The sequence below is a fragment of the Populus alba genome, chromosome 18 (genome assembly GCF_005239225.2).
Source record: "Populus alba chromosome 18, ASM523922v2, whole genome shotgun sequence".
NCBI lineage: Eukaryota > Viridiplantae > Streptophyta > Magnoliopsida > Malpighiales > Salicaceae > Populus > Populus alba.
Genome location: NC_133301.1, coordinates 16,104,257 through 16,121,621, shown reverse-complemented (window position 1 = coordinate 16,121,621; position 17,365 = coordinate 16,104,257). Strand labels below are relative to the sequence as shown.

The 17,365-nt window shown below is 36.6% G+C and overlaps 1 protein-coding gene across 1 annotated transcript; it reads right to left on the bottom strand.

Moving 5' to 3' along the window:
- Window positions 1-1,108: 1,108 nt before the first annotated feature.
- Window positions 1,109-13,917, bottom strand: LOC118040183 (3-hydroxyisobutyryl-CoA hydrolase 1). Its single transcript, XM_035047059.2, has 15 exons — window positions 13,815-13,917; window positions 5,194-5,297; window positions 4,850-4,930; window positions 4,337-4,405; window positions 4,109-4,172; window positions 3,947-4,026; window positions 3,756-3,839; window positions 2,759-2,843; window positions 2,405-2,490; window positions 2,045-2,166; window positions 1,885-1,945; window positions 1,688-1,786; window positions 1,464-1,565; window positions 1,330-1,371; window positions 1,109-1,246 (listed from the first exon to the last, which is right to left on the bottom strand). The coding sequence occupies exons 2-15, from the start codon at window positions 5,230-5,232 to the stop codon at window positions 1,109-1,111; spliced, it is 1,152 nt and encodes a 383-aa protein (XP_034902950.1). The 5' UTR covers window positions 5,233-5,297; window positions 13,815-13,917.
- Window positions 13,918-17,365: the final 3,448 nt, after the last annotated feature.

Below are 17,365 nucleotides of genomic sequence, written 5' to 3'. Positions count from 1 at the left end.
TTATAAATTGATCGATCGATTTATTCTAAATTTAATTGATATTGTGTTTGTAAGACATGTCATCAATTAAAATTTTATTGCAGTTTTCAACCACGATATTTAATTGACGTCGCAATTTATAAAAGTGATATTTAATTAAATATCAAAGTTCATAGTCATAATATTCAAAAGTGTGTTATTTCATCAAAAAAATTTTTTTGCTGCTATGTTAATTTATATATCTTTTTTATTTTGTATGCTAATTATCTAATTTGTGCTTAAATATACGGGTCTATCGAGGAGTAACCAATTTTGGTGCCCAAAATATCCACCGACAATTTGCAAATTAAGGCAAGGAAAAAGCTTGGTGCAGTGTTTATATTAATTGGTTTCCCTTCTTTCAATTTCTTGTTATCAATGGATTACCGTATCATTTGAATCAAGTCATCCACCAACAACCTTGACTTTGAGCCTTGACGAATTAATTAGCATTTAATATGTCTTGTTCTAACGTTCCAAGTCAGGAGAAGAGGTTGGTTTCTGTACATGTGTATGCTTGATGTTGCGATGTAGTTATATATGGAAAGAAACAAGTTTTTTTTAAAAAATTATAATTTTTTTTAGTCAAGTTTTTAAGAAAGAATTTTTAGTAATACTAAAAAATATAATGTGTGTTAATTAACCTAATATTTTCAAAATTATAGATGTGAGACTATCACATTTTCCCTTTTTCTTAAATGTGCGATGCTCCCATCGAGCTCTAAAATTCTAGAGATGGCCCTAACCCTCTCTAAAGGTATATTACTTTGTCTAACACCACGGTTTCAATGCAGTATGATGATATTTTGGTCCAAAGTTTTGGTGCTTAGACAGGAAAGATCATGGCAACAATATAAAGTGTCGAAACTGGGGGGGAGGCATGAAAAACAGAATGTTCTCCAACGGAAATCAAGAGTGCATTGTTTGATTAAGACATCGTTCATTATTGTTGATGCTACAGAACAAGTCCTTAATCCAATAAGAAAAGAGAGAGCTGTTCTATTATCAGCTTGAAACGTTATATTCAATCACCAGCTTATGTAATCATGGAGAAAGATAGTCCTGATCACCCCCTAAAGCTTTTCTAGTTTCAAAGTTTCGGCCTCATGGTATCAACTAAGTTGGATCTGGTAGGAAGTTGAAGGGGTTCCATGTCATCTTCATCGACTCTGGAAAAATACCGGCCCAGCATTTCATCGGTCACTAGCTCTAACTTTGAAGGCTCCCACTGTTAAAAACAAGAGAAGTGGATTCCATTACAGTATGTGATTGTTAAGAAAACGTATCAAGCATAGCTAGTACCATTTGTACCTTGGGATTCTTGTCTTTGTCCAGTAAGATGGCCCTAATTCCCTGAAAGAAAACCCTGTGATTAGAGACGAATAGTCATCGCATTATGTTCTTATTATCGAAGTTATGTTCTTATCATTCCTCTAATTAATTACCTCATAAAAATCATTGCTAACTGTTCTTCTCAAAATGTGGCAAACAATAGTACATTCCTGGATGAGGCATCGCTCAAGTCCTTGCTTGCGGCCCTCTCTAATCTAATCCACACATGAAAAGTTATTTCTGGATTTGAAAGAAAAAGGAAGCATTCCTTGAATTGCAATTGAAAAAGAATATTAACTCAAGTAAAAGATCAGAAATCCCTTCAAATCATTCATACCGATCTAAGGGAAATTTTGAGGCTGGTTGGACAGGCTGACTTCATCCAGTTGATTGCATCAAGAATCCACTTTTCTGATTTAGTTTCTGCCTCACTCTCCTAAAACAAGTCAAGCAGGTATCATACTTATGGCATTCCTAACCGAGACTTTCTACACTAAGTTTAGGTGAGAAAAGGTGCTTCTGTGATATGCTCACCAGTGATGACAGTATTTCTTCAACTGTTGTTCTCGAGAAACATTTGTTGATGATCTCCAGTCTATTTAATGATTAAGTATTCAAATTCAGGATGGATGTTAACGGACACTAGTAGATATTGATAAAAGCAGCACAAAATTTTCAGGGACCTGAACATTACCTGCTAAAAGCACCATGCTGTTTAACATTTGGTTTGTGCATAAATTTGCTGATGATCTCAGAAATTGTTTTCGTATCGGTAGAAGTTACTTCATCTAGTGCAGTTTCCAACAAACGGACATGCTACCACAAAAAAAAAAAAAAAAAAAAAAAAAGAGAGAGAAAAGAAATTATGCAATCCTCTGATGGTAAATAAGAGAACATTCACGATAAAATAACTATCACTGCAGCAAAAAAAACTGATGTTAGAGAGGATATCTGAGGCAGATCAAGAGATTTCTGAATATTCTGTGAGGCAACTGCTTTTCTGTGTAACCATTTAATGGTAAATATAATTGAGCACAATTCTAAGAGGCATTACCTTTGCGAGCATAAAATGAGTCGCAAGGCCACATTCAACCATTTCTGCTCCTCTAATCTTAGCTCCAGTAAGTCCCAAATATTCACCTATATAGCATTTATAATGAATTAGAATAAGTACATTAAGCACTGAATCAGATTCTTCAAGGATAAATTAACTTGCTAACGAATAAAGGAAAAAGAAAAATAATCTTTCTTTTTCCATGATGCATTGGATCAATTTTCATCGTACATCTCAAAAAACACACGGAGTTCATGAATATTCAGAAGTTTGTACACTCAGAGGAAGATAAGAAGGCAAGAAACTCTTTCCAAACTATTAGTAAAGTAGATAGAGTAACAAATAGGTAGTTACCAAAAAATCCAGGGAGCCTGGAAAGGAAATATGATGACCCAACATCAGTAAAATGTCCTATTGCGGTCTCTGGCATAGCGAACACCTATGTAACAACCAAGCACCATTACTTATCCACTGTACAAATGAGATGAACATATGCAGATGCTTCTACTTTCATTTCGTTTTTTTTTTAATATATATATTTATGAAAGACGAGAATTTTATTAATCTTTTTCATCACGAAATATGAAGATTCGATGAGTTAGCTTTCTTTTGAACAACTGAAGAAACATTAATTCATGAAAAGAAGACCATCAAATATTTTGTATAATTATTTAAGTGATATAGTCGAGCTTGCAGAAATTATTCAAACTGAAAGTTTGTAGTATATGAGTGAGGATCTGATACTCTTACATGGGAAAACTATGATGTTGACCTTACATGTATTTTTATAAATTAGTGAGATAAGTTTAAGATCAGGAAAAAGTTTGATAGAGTTAGAACAAGTTAGCATCTTAATTAAAACGATGATAAAAGAAGATTTGATTATTATATTGAGCTTCAATTTTTTTTAGGTAATTATACAAGTAATTTTACTTGATTTAAATAATCATTGTGTCACTAATCAGACTGTTGTGTCTTCCGTAATCAGGTTTCAAGCTCGGATGCTCCTGTTTAAGTCAATTTTGTTATTTATCCTATGTATTTTTTGGATTTATGTTTAATTTCTTTATTATTTTTTTAATTTCTAGTTGTTTTCTAATAAAGATAGAATTTTCTGGTTTGTTTAAAAATCTTGGAAATCTCTTAAGGAGACGATCACCATATATAAATTTTAGATAATAAAATTACGATTTTATGATTCACATCTACAACCATTTTTGCTAATCAATATTCTTGTATTTTCTATGTTATTGCTATCCTATTAGCTTCCACCAGCATCACTAAGTTATTTAGAAACATCACTAAAACAAATCAACTCCCTATATTTCCAATATGTAAAGCACAAGCATACAGTGTTTTCAGTGACAATCCTGAAAGTTCCCTGCAGGGATAGCCCAGCGCCACCTCCCATCACGATCCCATCAATAATTGCAACCTTCAAATATCCAATTGCATTTATCAAAATCAAATGAAGATGACAAGAGTAAAGAAACATGTGAGGTAATTATTGGCTTTGCTAATAGAGCCATATAGCTTCTATACCACAGGCTTTCCATATGTTGCAACCAAGTAGTCCAACATGATTTGTTTCTTGTAAAAATTTGTCCCATAGCTCCAATGCCCTGTTTCATCCAAGGAGATAAACATTAACGGCATCAAACATTATCCAATTACTTTAAAACTTTCTTAGAAGATGATTTTCACCTGCAACCATACAAGTATATGATGCCAAGACATCACCACCAGCACAAAATGCCTTTCCGTTTCCCTGCATGAGATTTAGTTCAATGTGATGTCTGAGCTAGATGATAATGGCATCGGCAGAGACAAATGAATGAATCATAAGGAGTAGAATCATGTTCTGATGTCTAACCACGTGCAACTTAATTAGAGGTTGAGAATTCCAGCACATTCCTAGATCAGCTTTTTTACCTTCAATATCACAATTTTGACTTTAGGATCAACCTCGTAAGCTTTCAGCTCCTTGATCATCTGGCAGGTCTGCCGACAAAATTAATAAAAGGAGTTACTGATCAAGTTTTTTTTTTATTATTTACCAGGTTAATTATCAAGAAAGTTGACATTGAAGGTAAGAAGAAATATGTATATTTCACACGGCTTTGAAAAGCAATCAGCATACTTCATAAGAAAAAAGATGGTGCTTTAGCTAAAGATGGTGTCGCACTGTCGCTAGATCTGAAGATTTTATGCCATGGCTTCGAATCTTGTTTTTATCTCCTGGCACTACTTATTTCACCACCCTGTTTTGTCATCTTTTTTTATTTTTATGCTTGAGAGAAACTTGCGTGTCTCTGATGAGTACCGTTTCCTGATTTCTTTTAGTGAAATGTGCCATCCTTTATGAGAAGAAAAGAAGCTAGAAAACGAAGGGCAAAAGTACGTGTGTGATTCGTAAATAAATTAGAAAAATCAATTTAAGCATACCATGTGATAGGTGAGGCTGTTTAACTTGTGTGGTCTGTTCAGTATCACCTTCTTCACACATGAATTTCCTTCGAACAGCACCTAGATCAGGATACAAATCCTATGAAGAAATTAAATATTTCTTGGCTGCCCTTGTACAAGCTTAGAGAAAAAGCTTCACACTCTATTTTGCTGATATGCATGAACATAAATTAAGAGCATTGCGATGAACAGTGAGTAAGAGCACCAAGAAGGAAACTTTGGCCTGTTGGTATCTTCAATTTCTTGTATTTTTTCTTCATGCATTTTCCATTTTCCATTTATCGCAAGAAATGTAGCGCAAAAGAGAAGAAAATGGGAAGTACCTGGTCAACATCTTTGTCGAAGCAGTGACGGATAGCCATTAGAGATATAAATCCGCTCTCTTGGTTCCAAGATACAAGTTAGCAAACAAGCCTTCTTATAAACACTAGCAACCACCATTAATCAAGTTAGGCAATCCCAGTACAGAATTTGCTAGTTCATTTAAAAAAACCAACTACAACCACGAGAATTCTTAAGAGCAATTTGCATGAAAACTTAAACAGACAGACACATAAATATACTCAGCTTGTCTTAATCAAGTTGGAGGCATTTGGGGCAAGTGGCAACCATCACAATCAAAGTAAACAATCCAACGCAAAAGGAATGATGAGTGCTGTCGCACCCCAAAAAAAATCAGCGCGCGGCATCGGGCTGGCGATTTTAAGTCTCGTTGTTGTTTTAATGGTTCGTTGGAGTCGCCACCTAGTAATTTATTGAAGGCTACTAGGAAACCGGATATACTGGTCTGGTCAGAGATTCACGGGTAAGGGACTGGTTGTGGTTAGGGAAGGTATTAGCACCCCTAACGCACCCTACCTGAGGTAAGCTGCTTCGTGAATTTGATGTGTTAAAGAAGTTTTAATAATTGTCTTTTCATCGGAAATTAGAAATATCACTTACGTATAAGTTAATAAATTCTTAACCGTGATCCGATCAAAATATTAAATTCTTCTTTAATATATTTGCAATTTTATCCTGAAAAAATAAAATAAATAAAATAACAAATTCATAAAACAAATACAAACACACACATTCACTTTCACTATTTTTATTTCTTTTCTTTTCTTTTCTTTTCTTTTTGTTTTTTTTTCTTTTACATCCATAATACAAATACAAATACAAATACAATACTAAAATAAAAAAAATTACATCAAAAACCATTTAAAATTACAAAAATAGCCCCTAAAACATTCTAGATTTTCTGGAATCCGCAGGAACAGTGCTCGGGAACAGTGCGGGAAGGTTGCTGGGGCAGAAATCAGTGGCGGCGCGTCTTCCCACGCGCCACCGCCACTGTGGCGCGTGGGTTCACGCGCCACCGACAAGGCTGGAAACCAGTGGATCGGGAGCGCCTTCTTCTTCTTTGTCTTCGTCCACCGGCGGTGAGGGTCACGTCGCCTGCAACAAGAACAAAAACGCACAACAAGCAGTCGGTTTTATATTTTTATTTTTGGTTTGCAGATCTGTTTCTGGGTCTTCTTCATCATTCCGGGTCTGATTCCTTCTCCGGCCGATCTGTTCGGGTCTTTTTGCTTGCCCAACCTTCTCTGTTTCAGGCACTCGGCGGTGTGACCGAAGGGCTGCTGGTGGAGGCGATCTGTTGGCTACGGGCTGGAAATTTGGGGTTCGGTGGAGGCCGTGGCTGAGGGGGAGGCGGCGGCTCCGAGGGAGAACTGGAGAAGAGATGGTGGTCAGCTCATGGTGGCTGAGAAGGAGGTCAGTCTGAGCTGAGTCCTTGATAGCTGCGGGTCGCTGCCGGTGAAGAAGGAGGAACGACCGAGAGGATGATGAGGGAGCAGCAGCTTGTGTTGATGGAGACGAACTGCCGCTGAGAGGGAAGAGCTGGAGAAGGGGCTGTCTTGTGTGGCTGTTGGCAAAGGATGAAGGAACGGCTTAGGGAGAGGGAGGTCTGTTGACCGGCGGCTGAGGGGGCTGAGAAAGTGGCTGCTGGTGAGGGAGAAAAGGAAGAAGAAGAAAAAACAACAATCAGTGGGGCTTGGGGGCTGTTTGGCCGGTTGTGGGTGACGGAAAAGAACGAGGGGATCCGGTGTGGAGAAGAAAAAATCAAAACCCAAAGGGCTGGCAGCTGTGTTTCTGCGGGGGAGCTAAAAATTTTTGTGTGGGGGGCGGCTGCCTTGAGAAAAAAATGAGAGAAGATAGGTTTAGGGTTGTTTTTTTTTGTATTTTTCAGATGTTGTCAAAATTGCCCCCTCATTTGTTTGAGTTAAAGACCAGTATTTATAGGCAAAAATATTGCTAGGTTTTTCAACTTGGTCCCTCAACTTCTTTCTTTTTGTAAATTTTGATTTTTCTTATTTTTTTTGTATTTTTTGAAAAACGAGCAATATCAACGTCGACTCAAATGCGGAAAATCAATGATTAAAAAATGACGCGTGAAAAGTCGAACACGTTTGAAAATCTTTTAACAATTTAAATTCTTTTTTTAGACGACGTTGAAAATGCTAAAATGATGAAAATATATTAAAAAAAACCTATTTTTTGGATTTTCATTGTTTTTCTCTATTTTTGGATTTTTTTGAAAATATATCAAAAACATGGGTCAAAAAATTGGGTAGCAACAGATGCCCCCTCTTTACAATGCTTACGAAGCAAAACTCCTCAAAATTTTGCATAGTAAGCTTTGTAAAGAAAACAAAAGGAAAATGATTTCATTATCTTGGGCGACCTGCCCACACACTCACACTGATATGTTTTTACGGGCGACCTGCCCACACATACTCACTCAAGTCTATTTTCACGGGCGACCGACCCACACGTACTCACTCAAGTCTATTTTCACGGGCGACCGACCCACACGTACTCACCCTAGTCTATTTTCACGGGCGACCGACCCACACTCTCCCAATAGTCTATTTTCACGGGCGACCTGCCCACACATTGGGTTTACCTGAGATCCCATCTGGCGACCTCATTCAACTGGAACGAAAATATTGCGTAACCCGGTTAACCTGAAATCCCATCTGGCGATTCCCTTTAACCAAAGCTACATGAGATCCCATCTGGCGACCTCATTCAACTGGAACTAAACTGTGTAACTCGGTTAACCTGAAATCCCATCTGACGATTCCCTTTAACCAAAGCTACATGAGATCCCATCTGGCGACCTCATTCTGGTCTCATTGTACGGGTGACTAACCCTAGTGCTGGTCTCATTGTACGGGTGACGAACCCTATAAAAAAGCTGGTCTCATTGTACGGGTGACGAACCCTATGTTGGTCTCATTGTACGGGTGACGAACCCTAGAAAAATGCTGGTCTCATTGTACGGGTGACTAACCCTGGAAAAATGCTGGTCTCATTGTATGGGTGACCGACCCAAAAATGGAAAAAATGTGAAGAAGTGTGGTCTCATTGTAATGGGTGACCTACCCACGTGGAAAGAATATGAAAAGGTGGTCTCGTTGTGATGGGCGACCTACCCAAATAGAAAGAATGTGATGTGCGGTCTCATTATAATGGGTGACCTACCCAAATGGAAAAAATATGATGAAGTGTGGTTTCATTGTAATGGGTGACCTACCCAGATGGAAAAAATATGATGAAGTGCGGTCTCATTGTCATGGGTGACCTACCCGAAAATGGAAAAAATATGAAGTGGGGTCTCATTGTAATGGGTGACCTACCCAGATGGAAAAAATATGATGAACGGTCTCGTTGTGATGGGCGACCTACCCAAATAGAAAGAATATGAAGTGCGGTCTCATTGTAATGGGTGACCTACCCAAAAATGGAAAAAATATGAAATGTGGTCTCATTGTAATGGGTGACCAACCCAGCTGGAAAAAATATGAAGAACGCGGTCTCATTGTCATGGGTGACCAACCCAGGTGGAAAGAATGTGAAAAAAAATGGTCTCATTATGATGGGTGACCTACCCAAGAAAAATGTTGGCGAGGGCTCAAAGGCGCACTCGAAATGAGGTAGGGTTAGAAAACGCGCTACCTGAGAAGTGAGGGCTCAACGGCGCCCTCGAAATGAGGTAGGGTTAGAAAAAACGCACTACCCGAGATGATAGCTCAAAGGCGCACACAGAAAGAGGTGAGAGCTCAAAGACGCACTCAAAATGAGGTAGGGTTAGAAAACCACTACCCAAAAGATGATGATGAAACACCGACCTGACAATGTTAAAAGCAATGCATTATGATCAATATGCATGTATACTTACCTGAGAAAAAATAGGTCCCCCTTTCTTCATGATGTCTCTTCTTTTCTCAAAAGTTGGAGTGTTGGCAGTGAACTTCGATGGCTTCTTCGCTCTTGCTTACTCGAGTCATCTCTTGTGATTTTTACCTCTAGGAAAGACTTGATATCATCGTACTTCTTTGTCCTCCGCCCCTTTATCTCAAGGGTTGCCAACTTTGCTCGACATTTTCTTAGAATGGGAATCATGGAGCCTGCCCTATCATATGTTTCTTTATTGCTCCCTAGCTTGATCATGCCCCCAAGTGTTCAATTCGGGTTTGTGGACGAGGCTATATGAAGGAAGGTTTGACAGGGAGTTGTTTTCATGCAGAATTTTTGAAATTCCAAAAGTTATTCCAAACACAAAAATTATTTTGACATCGATTCAAAGCAAAACTCATTCTAAAACATTCAAGTGATTTCTATGGAGAGGTTATCAGAAGTGATGAAAACTTCTTGTTTTGGTTTTTGGTAAAAAATATGAAGTGACCTCTGGTTTTGTCAGAAAAGGTTTAAATTTCAATTTGAGGGTTATTGAGAACCGAGGTTCAAAGCATATATTTTTATTTGCATGAATAATGATTTGGTTCACATGAGAGAGCATTGCCTACCGATCCAGATTGCTTGCCTTTGATCAGAAAGGGCTTGATTAGGCACGTAATGTAGGCTTGGGCTCTTGGTTATGAAGAAAATGATATTTGTAGGCTCAAAAGGTGTTTAAGGGATTTGAAGACTAAGGATCACTTGTGCTTGTTTCTTGACCTTTTGTCATTTAAATGTCCTTCGAAAACTGTCTATCATGCCCCCTTGTGTTGGGCTTGGGCTTTTTCTCTTTGTTTTTGTTTTCTTCATATGGTTTTGAGCATCATATATTGTTTTTTTTTTTTTTTTTTTTTTTTTTTTTTGCTCAAAACTTTTGGATCCTTTAGATTTTCTTCATGCCCCTCTACATTTGTTCGGGCACCTTTGATGATTGAGAATTTTCTTTTATGCTCCCTAGTATTGCTTGGGCACTTTCGATCATTGAGGTTTTCTCTATGTCATCGCACTTACCCCCAGTGTGGGGTGTGATCCTAGCCAAGGTTATTTTTTCAAGAAATATTTATTAGGCTCAAAAGGGGACTGCAAATGATATATATTTAAGGCCTTGTGAAAGAATTATCAAGGATGGCCTTTCTTCATCTCAAATGCATGCATTTAGGATCGGTAAGTCTTGCTTTCATGCGAGTATGCAACATGATTTCTCATTATTCATTCAAATAAAACTCAGCTTTTGGAGTCACTTCATGGGTTATTTTTTTTTTTTTGGTTTTTTCTAGGTGTATGGTTACCTTTCTAAGGAATCACCTGAATTTTCAGAACTCGTTTGTTTTTGGACAAACATCAACATGATTTCAGTTTCTGTACTAAACTTTGAATTCCCAAAAATCCTTGTGAACATGTGCGATCATGCATAGTTTTGAAAGGAAGGAAACACACCCCAAATATTCTTGCTGTGATGGTTTCATGCTTAAAAGTTATGCTCAAAATGTTATTTGCATGAAACAACAACAAAAATGGAGGTATGTTAAAAAACACATGATCTTATTAACAAGAAAGGCTCATTTGACAAGGAAAATATTGCGGAATTTTGAGCCAAGTTACCAACAAAAACTGGAATAGGTTGAAATAAAAATCAAGAAATTTTGCAGGCATGATCAAACTAAGGTTTTTTTTTTTTTTTTTTTTTTTTTTTTGTAGAACAAGAATAGGCTCCAATATGCAGCGGTGATGCAATTCCCTTTGGTCAGCCTTCCCACCAAAGCTTTTGCGAAAAATACATGATTACAACGAGGCTCTTGACAAATTTTGCCCCCAATTTCTTCGGGCAGAGTCATTATTGGGTTTTGAACAAAGATGATAGGTCGGTTGGAAGGAACTTTCCTAGAGTTATTTTTCAATATCTGTTCGAGTAAGCTAGAAGCGAGTCACACACGTCTCCAAAAATTATGACGAGCATACTGTTCATCTTCCGTGTTTTTCTTCATTCAAAGTCGGGTGTTGTAGACTCGTAGGGGACCTACTTTTCATTCTGGCGCATGCATGAAAAATGTATGAACATGTAATCTATATGATGAACTCACCCTTCGAGAGGTGACAATATGGTCGTAACTCTTGTATGATGGACAAGAATCGTGATTTTTGCCCAAACTCTACAATGAAAATTTTCGGAGCAACGGCCAATGTGTCACCCATAAGTCTTGAGTTCAAGATGCTTCAAGAAGGGTTTGCCCTTATGCAAATAACAATAGCACATACAACCTAAGGACAGGTTCTATTCATTATGTGAACAGGGGTAGGTTTTCTATCTGGTCTCAAAAGGGTCTCATATCTGCCCAGTGACGTTCTTCGTAAAGACAGTATGGGGGCGTTGCAAGGAATGGTTAAGGCACGTATACCCACCATTACCAAGCAGGCACTCAGATATGAGTTGGGTGTTTCACGCATCTGAACCCTGACCAATAGTCTTAGGGCAGATCGCTAGTTCCCCACCTAACCTAGAAGCTTGTGTGTGCTTTTAAAAATAAATACAGGTGATGCATGAGACAATTCTATAAAATGCATGGAAATAAATATTAACAAAAAGGATAAAAATGCAAAAACTTAAACACATCAAATATACAAAGCTTAGTCCAATAATGTCAGAAACAGTACCTTCCCCAGTGGAGTCGCCATTCTGTCGCACCCCAAAAAAAATCAGCGCGCGGCATCGGGCTGGCGATTTTAAGTCTCGTTGTTGTTTTAATGGTTCGTTGGAGTCGCCACCTAGTAATTTATTGAAGGCTACTAGGAAACCGGATATACTGGTCTGGTCAGAGATTCACGGGTAAGGGACTGGTTGTGGTTAGGGAAGGTATTAGCACCCCTAACGCACCCTACCTGAGGTAAGCTGCTTCGTGAATTTGATGTGTTAAAGAAGTTTTAATAATTGTCTTTTCATCGGAAATTAGAAATATCACTTACGTATAAGTTAATAAATTCTTAACCGTGATCCGATCAAAATATTAAATTCTTCTTTAATATATTTGCAATTTTATCCTGAAAAAATAAAATAAATAAAATAACAAATTCATAAAACAAATACAAACACACACATTCACTTTCACTATTTTTATTTCTTTTCTTTTCTTTTTTTTTCTTTTTGTTTTTTTTTTCTTTTACATCCATAATACAAATACAAATACAAATACAATACTAAAATAAAAAAAATTACATCAAAACCATTTAAAATTACAAAATAGCCCCTAAAACATTCTAGATTTTCTGGAATCCGCAGGAACAGTGCTCGGGAACAGTGCGGGAAGGTTGCTGGGGCAGAAATCAGTGGCGGCGCGTCTTCCCACGCGCCACCGCCACTGTGGCGCGTGGGTTCACGCGCCACCGACAAGGCTGGAAACCAGTGGATCGGGAGCGCCTTCTTCTTCTTTGTCTTCGTCCACCGGCGGTGAGGGTCACCGTCGCCTGCAACAAGAACAAAAACGCACAACAAGCAGTCGGTTTTATATTTTTATTTTTGGTTTGCAGATCTGTTTCTGGGTCTTCTTTATCATTCCGGGTCTGATTCCTTCTCCGCCGATCTGTTCGGGTCTTTTGCTTGCCCAACCTTCTCTGTTTCAGGCACTCGGCGGTGTGACCGAAGGGCTGCTGGTGGAGGCGATCTGTTGGCTACGGGCTGGAAATTTGGGGTTCGGTGGAGGCCGTGGCTGAGGGGGAGGCGGCGGCTCCGAGGGAGAACTGGAGAAGAGATGGTGGTCAGCTCATGGTGGCTGAGAAGGAGGTCAGTCTGAGCTGAGTCCTTGATAGCTGCGGGTCGCTGCCGGTGAAGAAGGAGGAACGACCGAGAGGATGATGAGGGAGCAGCAGCTTGTGTTGATGGAGACGAACTGCCGCTGAGAGGGAAGAGCTGGAGAAGGGGCTGTCTTGTGTGGCTGTTGGCAAAGGATGAAGGAACGGCTTAGGGAGAGGGAGGTCTGTTGACCGGCGGCTGAGGGGGCTGAGAAAGTGGCTGCTGGTGAGGGAGAAAAGGAAGAAGAAGAAAAAACAACAATCAGTGGGGGCTTGGGGGCTGTTTGGCCGGTTGTGGGTGACGGAAAAGAACGAGGGGATCCGGTGTGGAGAAGAAAAAATCAAAACCCAAAGGGCTGGCAGCTGTGTTTCTGCGGGGGAGCTAAAAATTTTTGTGTGGGGGGCGGCTGCCTTGAGAAAAAAATGAGAGAAGATAGGTTTAGGGTTGTTTTTTTTTGTATTTTTCAGATGTTGTCAAAATTGCCCCCTCCTTTGTTTGAGTTAAAGACCAGTATTTATAGGCAAAAATATTGCTAGGTTTTTCAACTTGGTCCCTCAACTTCTTTCTTTTTGTAAATTTTGATTTTTCTTATTTTTTTGTATTTTTTGAAACGAGCAATATCAACGTCGACTCAAATGCGGAAAATCAATGATTAAAAAATGACGCGTGAAAAGTCGAACACGTTTGAAAATCTTTTAACAATTTAAATTCTTTTTTTTAGACGACGTTTGAAAATGCTAAAATGATGAAAATATATTAAAAAACCTATTTTTTGGGATTTTCATTGTTTTTCTCTATTTTTGGATTTTTTGAAAATATATCAAAAACATGGGTCAAAAATTGGGTAGCAACAAGTGCAAGCAAGAAGCAAACCTAATGAAACTCAACAAACTTCTATGACAATGTTTATGAAATCTGGTACTCGAGCAGGATAGCCACTTTTCTCACAGCCAGCCGTCTTCCACAAGAATGCAGGAAGTGATCAATCACCAATGCATTTTAAAGTACTGCTAGCTCGGTTAGCAGCACATGCATGAGCTTCTTTACTGTAGTTGGTTGAGTATTTACGGGGGCAGATGGACTTAATGTTAGTTTAATATACCATATATTAGATCAAATCGGTTAGTTACACATGATATTATTATATTAATATAAATATATATATTTTTATTTATTTTTAATATTTATAATAATATTAAATTAATAAATCTAGAATAGAGATAAAGTTCATGGGACAAAAACAACTTTGCAAAAAAAAATAATTATGAAATTGTTATAATTATGATATTCTTATTGCATTAGAACATTGTTAATAAAATGTTCTTTATCGATGCATAGAACTAATATGTAGGTGTTTGTCATAAGACATACATATTAAACTGATTTGTATGAGAATTTCATATCGAGAGATCATATATATCTATAGAAAGGCTCACATAACGATTGTGTAAGTTATCTTTAGATTTGAGATCACTAAGTTATCTTATATAGAGAATGTTATGCTCTAATCCTGTTACATATTATCTTAATCGAGGTAACGAAAAGACAGATATTAATTATAAAATGAACTATATGAAGGTACTTGAGTGACAAAGAGAAGATTCATCATCTTAGATAAATTAGAAAAATTATTTCATATGTTCTCAAATGATATTGACTAAAAAATCCTTGGTCAAGATGGAATGCGATTTAAAAGGAGTTTTAAATCTTATTCAAATGATTAATGATTATTATGTACAGAACAAACATGGTTTAATACAGCAGACATATTCCATGTGTTAATGTTAAATCAGAACATTATTGATGAAAGGATATTGATCACATTGAGAAAACGGTCACTGAAAAGTTAAGTCAAGCTATTAATAACTTTTTTAATATTTAGGAATCAGGATACGTTGCTAGACGATGCACCTAATATTCAAATATAAATTAATCAATTGTTGAATTGATAATAATTTAATTTAATTTAATTTAATTAGAATTATAATTTATAATTGGGCCAACATATTAAGAGCCTAATGAGTCATACATATTAAGAACTATTAATAAAAAATTAAACTATAATGATTTACTTAAGTATAAATTGATTAAAATATATTTTAGAAATTAAGAACTAGAATATAATTAATACATGTATTATATTTTTAGATCTAGAAAAATCAAGTAAGGACTTAGTTGAATTAATTTCTAAAATTATTCTGAATTAATATATGGATATTATTCAGGGGGAAAATTAATTAATATTTTACTAATTTATAGGGTTTTTCAGCTTTTTCTATAAATACTAAACCATGCCTCTTATTTTTATAAGGTTATATGTTAGGCATAAAAACTACATAAATTATATAATAAAAAATTAATACTTTAGACATAACAATCCATTTCAAGCTCTCATTGACTTTGTGTGTGTCTGGCAGTCCAAATTCAAAGCTCTCATATTTAGGGGCAAGTATCAAATGGAAGTGCAGACTCTAGAATATGACTTTCCTTAAATAAATTTGGATTCCGGCAGATATTATTCACAAACTACACCAAACAATAAAGCAAGATGTGCACCGAGAGCTTGATTAGATTGATTAGATTTTTTTTGGCTCAATTACTTTTTCTCATGTGTACTGTGAAAGCAATAATCTAGCAGATTGTACAGTTAAACAAGGAGTGTGAAGATCAATTGATTTCATTGCTTGGTTTTAATCCATCTCTTAGATTATATCTATCAGGTCGTTAAAGGTGCTCCTCTTCAAAAGTTCAAATTCAAAATTGGAGACTCTTGCCCTTGATTTTGCTGTAATGGTTATCTTGTGGAGATTCCAATGTTGCTTTTTTAGGTTATATCTGATATTTTGTCTTCTTTATATGAACCTTGCCTCGTTTGATAGTTCTTGCAAAATTGATATACTACAAGCTGTGTAATTTCACATGCTATCAGGTTATGGTGTTTAATAAAACCATATACCTAGAGGATGCAAATCTTTACTTGGCTGTCATCACGCATTTCAAATTGCGAGTGAATTTTGCAGCAGGGAACAGAGAATGGAGAGTGCACGTACTTGATTAACATCTTTCTCGAATCAACGGGGGCCGGCCATAGCCATTAAATTTTGAGATACAAATGATCTACTCTCTCTGTTCCATATGAACACAGGTCGGCAAACGAGCCCTTCTATAATTCATAAACACTGGCAACCACCAGAAGACAACAGACGGGCCATTATTTCTTTGTGCAGCCATGCACATATAATTATTGTGTCATATTGACAACGTAGTACAAATAATTGCCTACCACTGATAAAGTAGTTCTGAATCTGCCTTGAGTATGGTTTTCTTTTTTAAAAAATAATAGCACAGTAGTAATTTGAAAGTTTTTGCAAATAACACAATTTAAAAAAATTTGATTAAATAATAAATGAAATTTTGAAACGTGCTATTTACTAAATGATGCTATTTTTAAGCGTGATATTTAATACATGCCGTTATTACTAAATATCTCTCGCAAAAAAAATATAATTTTATGATTTTTTTTATGTTTTATGAGTCAAAAAATATATTTTTATCTAACTTATAGACTAAAAAAGTAGATTCCAAATAAAATCTTAAAAAGTTATTGTTCACAAAGTAATTTTTCTCTGTTCTTTAGTGTCAATCGGTCGGCTAATTTAAATGAAAATTATAAACTAATCAATTGATTTATCCTAAATTTAATTGATATTGTGTTTGTGAGACATGTCATCAATTAAAATTTTATTACGGTTATCAACCATGATATTTAATTGACGTCGCAATTTATAAAAGTGTATTTAATTAAATATCAAAGTTCATAGTCATAATATTCAAAAGTGTGTTATTTCAGCAACAAAAAATTTCTGCTATGTTAATTTATATATCCTTTTATTTTGTTTGCTAATTATCTAATTTGTGCTTAAATATACGGGTTTATCGAGGAGTAACCAATTTTGGTGCCCAAAATATCCACCGACAATTTGCAAATCAAGGCAAGGAAAAAGCTTGGTGCAGTGTTTATATTAATTGGTTTCCCTTCTTTCAATTTCTTGTTATCAATGGATTACCGTATCATTTGAATCAAGTCATCCACCAACAACCTTGACTTTGAGCCTTGACGAATTAATTAGCATTTAATATGTCTTGTTCTAACGTTCCAAGTCAGGAGAAGAGGTTTCACCGTTTGGCTTTCTGGTTGAATTCCTCAGTTACAAATTTCAGCTATACAAGCTCAGATCTTTTTAGAAATCCTGAATGTATTATGAACTGGACTAACTAATTAAGTCCCTCATCACTTTGGTCTTTTCTTTCTTCATATTCCCATTGTATTCTATCTTTCGTTCAGCCCCACTTACTTGATGGGGCTGCTTATTTAATATATAATTATCTCGTTTACTATCAAAAAAAAAAAAAGGAGAAGAGGT

Bases quoted from the DNA above. Each gene is read 5' to 3' on its own strand.
- LOC118040183 (XM_035047059.2), bottom strand. From the start codon at position 5,232: ATGGCTATCCGTCACTGCTTCGACAAAGATGTTGACCAG. The intron at 4,173-4,336 runs GTAAAAAAGCTG...AATCTCATGCAG, and splicing joins TCAAAATTGTGATATTGAAG to GGAAACGGAAAGGCATTTTG. The intron at 4,027-4,108 runs GTGAAAATCATC...TGGATGAAACAG, and splicing joins ATATACTTGTATGGTTGCAG to GGCATTGGAGCTATGGGACA.